The sequence below is a fragment of the Puma concolor genome, chromosome B3 (genome assembly GCF_028749965.1).
Source record: "Puma concolor isolate L17-30 chromosome B3, mPumCon1.1.hap2, whole genome shotgun sequence".
NCBI lineage: Eukaryota > Metazoa > Chordata > Mammalia > Carnivora > Felidae > Puma > Puma concolor.
The window spans coordinates 76,329,304-76,337,688 of record NC_141672.1 but is presented as its reverse complement, the minus strand read 5'-3'; the positions used below and the strand labels follow the sequence as shown (position 1 = coordinate 76,337,688).

Sequence of the window (8,385 nt, the reverse complement as noted above, 5' to 3'; positions counted from 1 at the left end):
CATTATGCAGACACCCTATTTTTCACCAACCAAATTCTGGTTGGAATCATTTTCCTCATCTTCTTTTTTTAAATGCTTATTTATTGGGGCGCCTGGGTGGCTCAGTTGGTTGAGCGTCCGACTTCGGCTCAGGTCATGATCTCGCTGTTTGTGAGTTCGAGCCCTGCGTCTGGCTCTGTGCTGACAGCTCAGAGCCTGGAGCCTGCTTCGGGCTCTACGTCTCCTTCTCTCTCTGCCCCTCCCCCGCTCATGCTCTCTCTCTCTCTCTCTCTCTCTCTCTCTCTCTGTCAAAAATAAATAAACATTAAAAAAAATTTAAATACTTAGTTGGAAGAAACAAAAAAAATTAAATGCTTATTTATTTAATTTAAGAGGAGAGTGCAAACATTAGAGGGCTAGAGAGGGAGAGAGAGAATAGCAAGCAGGCTCCACACTCAGTGAAGAGCCCACCTTGGGTTTGAACACATGAATCATGACATCATGACCTGACCCAAAATCAAGAGTCATACGGTTTACCACCAAGCCACCCAGGCGCCCTTGGAATAATTTTCTGTGCAGATGGTGACTATATGTCTTGGTTTCTAGAACTCTCCTGATTTCAGGAAATTATTTTTACTTCTGCAAAACAGAATGCATGCTATCAGATAGTTTTCCTTAGTCAGAATTTTCGTTATCACTGAATTCTAACATCGTCTGTCTAACTATGCAGTTTGGGAAATGGGTCACTCTTCTCTATGATTTCCAAGGTTCTGTGTAACTCACTGAGACACTAACTCTTCTAGAAATATCATTCACCCTTCCTCAGTCACTAACCCACAAATTTCTCACATAACATGTTTTAAGAAAAATAAAGACCTTAAAAGTGCATATATTGGAAATACCGTCCCTACCTCCCTGCACCGTTGGCAAGCACAGTTTTGGACAGATTGCTCTGCAGTCTCCCTGGGCCGCTGTGGGTGGAGTCTCAGTCCCCGGACTGACAGGGTTCAGGTGTGATTGGTGCTCAGTGATTCTGGAGGGACGTGGTGACTATTGACAACACAACTTCTCTGGACCCAAGACTCTACACTCTTCAGAGTAGGGGTGAAGGCACGTCAGCGACCAGACAAGGAGTCATGAAGAGACAGCGGGGAGCCCTGCTGGGGCTTCTGTGGGTGCAGGTTTGCTGTGAGTGGGGGCGTCCCAGACGGGGGCGGGGGAGGTTCACAGCCCGCAGTGGAGGGGGAGCTGCACAGAGCTCCTGCAGGGTCTCACCCTCAGCGGGTGTTCCCGGGAATACTTTATGGGTTTGAAAACTGCCTCAGTGGCTCTGCAGTGACTTCTTTTGTGTTTGGTTTTGTCTTTCCAAGCAGGGGTGAGAGGGGTGGACGTGGAGCAGACACCTGCAGCCCTGAGCCTCCAGGAGGGAGCCAGCTCTACCCTGAGGTGCAATTTTTCCAGCTCGGTGAACAACGTGCAGTGGTTCCGACAGAACCCCGGGGGCGGCGGCCTCACCCGGCTTTTTTACATCGCTTCAGGGATGAAGCAGGATGGGAGGTTGAACTGCACGGTGAACACGAAGGACCGGCACAGCAGCCTGCACATCATGGCCTCCCAGCAGGAAGACTCAGCCACCTATCTGTGTGCTGTGGAGGCACAGTGCTCCCTGCTGCTCTGCAGCCTGTCCCCAAACTGCAGCTGGGCTCCCAGCCCAGGCTCCTCCACCAGGAAGCCTTCCTTGTGCAGCCGCATTTGCACAGCGTGCTTGGGACCATCTGGGGCTTTGCAGGCTCAAAGCTGGTGGCGGTAAACCTTGACAATAAATTATTCAAAATGAAAGTGTGTATGTGCACATTGCATAAAGCATATTGGAGGGATGTTAGTTCTTAAAATGTTTAGAATCTCTGGTTTTGGAACTTGCTGCCACGTGGGAAAGCAAAGATCCGTAGGCTTTGAAATAGAAATTTAAGATAAAGATAAGAGCCTCAATGGAAAAGAATAACAGTTTCATGAGAAGTGTCAACTGATTCAATAACCGCTCATTAACACAGAAGCTAATTTGAAGTTCATTTTTCTTATAACTTAAGACACAATAAAATACATAGACAAGCATTCTGAATTGTATAGAAATCATGAAGCCAATTTTAGTTTCATAAACATGGTCCTAAAGTTACAGAAAATGTCAGAAAAACCAATTAAATGCTTCCGTATAAATTTAAATTTAAAATTAAATTCAGATTTACATGAAACTGAATGGTATGTAAAGTCATATATATAAAAATTGTTCCACTAGAAACATCAGTGCTAGATTTACTTTATATTTCATTAATTTATCAGATACCTATGCTAATTTTCTCATAGCATATGAAACAGTCTTTAAGATCTGTTGCACCAACAGAAATATTCCTCTCAAAATTAAAAATTATCAAAAATTTCATTTGCAGTATTACATTTACCAACAACTACATTGTTATATCGATTGAAATGAAGTTACTAAAAGTATAAATTTTGATAACCTAATAATTAATTTGGAGAAAGCAACCTAGAAAAATATTATTATAGTACACTACCAAAGTATTATTGGGTTTTTTTTAGGGTTTGGTATGTTTAATAACTTGTATATGTTTATTATATTAATATGTTTATATATTAATATACATTTGATTTTTTTTAATGTTTATTTTTGAGACAGAGAGAGACAGAGCATGAATGGGGGAGGGTCAGAGAGAGAGAGAGAGGGAGACACAGAATCTGAAGTAGACTCCAGGCTCCGAGCTGTCAGCACAGAGCCCGATGTGGGGCTTGAACTCACAAACCAGGATATCATGACCCGAGCTGAAGTCAGACGTTTAACTGACTGAGCCACCCAGGCACCCCTACATTTGATTTTTTTACAGTTTGTTTATTTTGAGAGAAAAAGGGGGGACAGAGGGAGAAAGAGAGAGAGAATCCCAAGCAGGCTCTATGCCCAGCACGGTGCCAATGAGGGGCTTGAGGCAAGCTCTGACCCTCGACAGTGAAACCATGACCTGAGCCCAAGTTGATAGTTGGATGTTTAATCTACTCAACCACTCAGGCTGACTTTTTTAAAGACAGTTTTATATTTTATTACATAGTTTAATTTTTTTTTCTTTTTAAACATGGGGCCACAAATTTTCTGTTTCATTGCATATCGCCAATTATATAGCCAGCTCTGCCTGGGAAGTTTGAACACCCAAGTTAAACTGGAATAAGGGAACTAGAAGCCAGAAAGCAATCAGGCTGTATGAGAAAGTATTTGTTGCTTTACATACGTTTGAGTAAGCTCATCCACCATGGAGCCAACCCCATCTCACTGCCTGTGGTAAATTTTATACAGAGTGAGTAAAGTTCCATTTTATTCCATTTTTTTTCCCTATAGATTGGGATCCTCCTTGAACCATCTTTGGTCTCCCAGAAGAAAAGAAAACCCAAAGAGGATCTTACCCTGAAGACTCTGTCTCTGCTTCTGAAGAGGCCCTAGGATTGGTTAGGAGCAACCTCAGACCCACAAGATCACATGTGGTTGTGGAAACGGGCTTGGGGTTCCATGATTCAGGCAATTTCTCCTCACACTCACATCAGTCCATACTGCTCACAGCCAGTCCTCAAAAGACTTGCTTTGTTATATAGTACAAAAGAAATTTAGAACTGGAAGAGCCCTTAGAAGGGCTTAGTCCACTTCATTTTACAAAACAAAGGCTGTACCCAAGATGGTACCATGGAACAATTAGGTTGTCAGTGAGCTGGGAGAGAAAGAAACTGAGTTTCCTCACTTTCTCTTTGGCATTCTCCCCACTGCCTCCTTGCTGCAGGGCCATCCTGCTGGGTAAAGAGATTGTGTCTAATGCAAGCCCAGCCACTTATATCTCTGCAGTTTGGGTCTGGGAGAGCCATGGTCCAATCAGTTTGATTGCCTGAATGGAGAGTTGCAATTTGTGTAAATATCTGACACTTTGGGCAGGAAAAAGAACTCAGGCTGAGCCACTATTATTCTACCTGCAAACTTACTTACTCCTCACTGGTTTCTGGAGGTGAAAGCCAAGGATGATTGTGTCAACTGAACACCTCCATGCATTTCTAAGGACTTTCCTAAAAATAGCAGATATATTTATATCCCAGGTGGACATCTCTTGAAGGCAAAATGTGAATATAGAGCATCACTAATACATTGTTATGAAATGTAATCACTGCATTGGGAGACCACGGGGGAATATCGTCCACATGCAGCTGGCCATCCATGAATGTATTAGAAAAAGCCTTGCTAGGTCTACACTTTTTGATGATGAGTCAGGCAACATTCAATGAAATAATCACGGGGCTATGAATTTTGCCCAAGAAATGATTATACTTGTGCTACAGCTCATATATAGGACATTGTGCTAAATAGAGCATACTCATACTATAACGTTCAGTTCTGGATAACATAACTCAAAAGGGAAAATATTGACTTAAAGTATATGTCTCCAAGAAGAGAGAAATTCACCCAAAGAAGGTTTTGGGAATTCTATCCTATGGAGGAGGATGGATGAGTAAAATGGGGAAGAATCTTAGAATGGAGAAAATTTACATATGTAAAAACACACAATTTATATTTACAGACAAGTTTAGATGTTGATTTTGATTCTTCATCAGAGTTGTCCCTAAATTTTTAAAGGTGTGGAATGTGATTGAGGATTTTTTTTTCTGCCTAATTTCAGAGGAGTAGTGAGTACAATCCTTAGGAAAAGGGCTTCCACTTAATGTAGGTGAGGCAGTCTTGATTTCCCTAGGATCCGTTCTCATGATGAGTAGTCTACTTGTACTACTCCCCCGGGCAGCCATGGCAATATTTAGGCTTCGCTAGATTGTCTTCATTACATTGTAATTGGAGAATATCAAACTATTAAAGTAGATGAGAAAGGATTTTTGCCAGAAAGGGATAATTCTGGAAATCTACAGGACTAAAGAACTTTATCAGTGTCTTTGGAACACTGTAGTGGAGTTTGGGAGAAAAATGGCAAAGTATGGAATCTGAGGACTGGCCAAGGCAGCAGAAATCTACGCTAGGAGAGTTGGCTTACACGTTAGAGGAACCTCTACTAAGGATTTGAGTCACTTACTACATTTTGGATCTGGCACCGTTTTGATATCAGACAATAAAAGCATCTGTAGTATAAATGGCGACATATTTTGGATCTGAAACCCGATATGTTGTGAGAATTTCCATTCTTTCCCCCAATACTTTGCAGTATAAAATCCTTGTAGCAATAGGAATAGATTTCTGAGAGCATGTCAGATTTCCCATCACAAATAACCAAGTCAAAATGTTTCCTAACTCATGGACTTGTCCCCCTGCTCTTTTATCATTGACATTTTTATGACAGTCATATTAACTGATGAAGATTCCACATTTTGACTGCTGGTAATGTCACTTCTCTGGAGATTGCCAGGTCACAAGCAAGACCAGCTCAGAGGAGCAGAGTCTGAGATAAGAGAATTTGAAATATTTATTCTTTGGCTTACATGTTCCTTTTAGGAAACTTTTTCTCCATAACAGACAAATGAGGCTGGTAGATTTGGCAGAAAGGGAAGGTTTTCTATGTTCTTTGTTTAAGACAGTGAATCATGATTCCTTCCTCGTTTCAAACATGTACACGAGGCCCATCATTGAATAAACGGCAACAGGATCTACTCTTTTGAACTTAACAGTGACTCAGTAGTGTGCAGAGGTATAAATCTTAATGTTTACATTCTTCCTGTGCATCTAGTCTCTAGTCTAGGATGTAATTTGTTTGACGTATTGCTGCCATTATGCGTCTGAGTCCCTCAGAGGCTCGGGGTAGGGGAAGAAGGTTTTCCCCAGTGAGTTCAGTACAGACGTGACCACAGGAGGGTGCACCTGAGCTGCCGCAGACCAGGCGGAGGGTCCATGGTAGAGCATCTGCATGAGTAGGTCTGGCAGAAGCACAGTCGTCTCCTTATTGGCTGGTGGACACGTGGGAAACCACTCTGACTGATGCAGGAAAGAAGGGCGGGCCGGTACTAGAAGTAGCTGTGCTGGCTGGAGGTGGCAATCCACCTTTACGATTACGAAAGTGATCGTAATTGTAATTGGGAGGAACCATGAGGACATCCGAGGGGGCTTTCATCACGCTCTTGTGGCTGCCGCTGCACTGTGAGTTGAGTGTTTATGAGAAACAGAGTAATGAGTGGATAGTCTTCAGCAGTCAAGACTGGCTTTACTCAGGTTTCCTCAGGTAGTGGAGAAAAGGGGAATTCTGAAGCATAATAACGCGGGAACTGCTCTCCTTTCTCTGACCTTTTCTTTCTGCACAGGGCTCAGCCGAGGAGAGAATGTGGAGCAGAGTCCTTCCACCCTGAGTGTCCAGGAGGGAAACAGCTCTGTTATCACCTGTAGTTACTCAGACAGTGCCTCAGACTACTTCCCTTGGTATAAGCAAGAACTTGGAAAAGGTCCCCAGCTCATTATAGACATTCGTTCAAGTGTGGCCAAAAAAGAAGACCAAAGACTGACTGTTTTACTGAATAAGACGGCCAAGCATCTGTCCCTGCACATCGCATCCGCCCAGCCTGCAGACTCAGCTGTCTACTTCTGTGCAGCAAGTGCACATTGCGTCCCAGACACCTGCTGCCTGCACCCAAACCTGTGACTGGGCAACCCCTGTCCTTTGACACAGAACTTCAAGTAGATCGTTTGTGCTATTGTTTGTCTGCAGGTGGAAGCTAATGTGTTAGACATTAAAGCATAACTGAAGACAACTGGGATCGAGATGGCCCAGACAGGGTTAGAACATTTCATTGAATCATTGCTGCTTATTGGATTTTTGAAGGGAGTAGTAAGGTTTTATTTTGCAATTCAGGTTTAAAGCTGATTTACATTTGTTGTTCAGACTCCTGTCATACAAACAACTTCTTGGTAAATTGTCACATTCCTGTCATGCATTAGCTTTCAACTCTTATCTTTCCAGTACTGCAGATGTTGCTTTTGTTCTGTTATAAAACACTGTGTGCTAAATATAGAAAATATGTAAAAAGCAAAGTGTGAAATTGATAATTGTGTACCCAGCTAATTTATTATCAATGTTTCATTTACTCTCTTCTTAAATTCTAATGTAACTTGGATTCTGATTTTTTCCATTCAATGTTATATCCTGAATTGAGCAATTGAGCATTCTCCTCTAACACCTGATTTTTTTTTTTTTAAATTTTTTTTTTCAACGTTTATTTATTTTTGGGACAGAGAGAGACAGAGCATGAATGGGGGAGGGGCAGAGAGAGAGGGAGACACAGAACCGGAAACAGGCTCCAGGCTCTGAGCCATCAGCCCAGAGCCTGACGCGGGGCTCGAACTCACGGACCGTGAGATCGTGACCTGGCTGAAGTCGGACGCTTAACCGACTGCGCCACCCAGGCGCCCCAAACACCTGATTTTTAATAGCTCCGTGAGAGATTTTCACAAGTCACAGTAATATTTTTAATTTTTTTCCTCTTCTGTCTTTCTGGCAATATGTGGCAGTCCTTTCTGTGTGTTCTGAATATTTTCTTCTTGAGAAAATGTGAGTTAGGATTTTCTTGAGAGCCCAGTGATGGTATGTGTGTTATGTATATTTGAGGAAAATTAAAAGCAGAAGTGATTTGTCAAGAATTTGAATTGAGAATTAAGACTCTTTTCAAAACTTTGTTAGTATTTTTTCACATCTACAATCATATAATTTAGAAAGGAAAGTTGTATCTTTCAATCATAATTATACAGCACAAACTTTTTTTACATAGTTGATCATCAATAGATGTTTATTAATGGAAGAAGGAAAAGGTGAATTCTGCTATATATTTAGAATTTTTATTTAAGCTTGTGAGTAAATTAAATTTATAAGTTGACTTGTGAAAAATAAGCTCCTAAAAGTCTGTATTTGGTTATTGAAGAACATAGTATTTCCTTCTGTTTATCTATGTGTTTTTCAATAAAGCTCCATTGTTTTAAGGTAAAGAAACTTACTCCTAGACATTTAATTTTTATTGTTCCTTATGATTGGAATCTTTATTCCTGGGATATGTGGGCAAAATTATTATATATATTCATCATGCACCTCACCTAAGTATTCTTAGTGGATTGCAGAAGGCATTTAGATTAACATTTATTGTAGAGATAGCTTGTTACAAATTTCCCTATCTTAGCTTCATATTTTGACTGAGTTAAGCATTACTTGTGCAGCGTTTTTAAAAAGTAATTCTTTTAGTGGGGTGCCTGGGTGGCTCTGTTGGTTGGGCGACCAACTTCAGCTCAGGTCATGATCTCATGGTCTGTGGGTTTGAGCCCCGAGTTGGGCTCTGTGCTGACAGCTCAGAGCCTGGAGCCTGCTTCGGATTCTGTGTCTCCATATCTCT

At 41.7% G+C, this 8,385-nt stretch overlaps 2 gene segments (V, D, J or C); both read left to right on the top strand.

Moving 5' to 3' along the window:
- The first annotated feature begins 1,039 nt into the window (after positions 1-1,039).
- On the top strand, positions 1,040-4,317 carry LOC147580105 (T cell receptor alpha variable 22-like). The segment is given in 3 exon segments: positions 1,040-1,167; positions 1,353-1,785; positions 3,380-4,317. Coding segments are annotated over 3 exon segments (555 nt in total).
- Positions 4,318-5,499: 1,182 nt separating this feature from the next.
- LOC147580104 (T cell receptor alpha variable 13-1-like) lies at positions 5,500-6,793 on the top strand. The segment is given in 2 exon segments: positions 5,500-6,154; positions 6,316-6,793. Coding segments are annotated over 2 exon segments (387 nt in total).
- Positions 6,794-8,385: the final 1,592 nt, after the last annotated feature.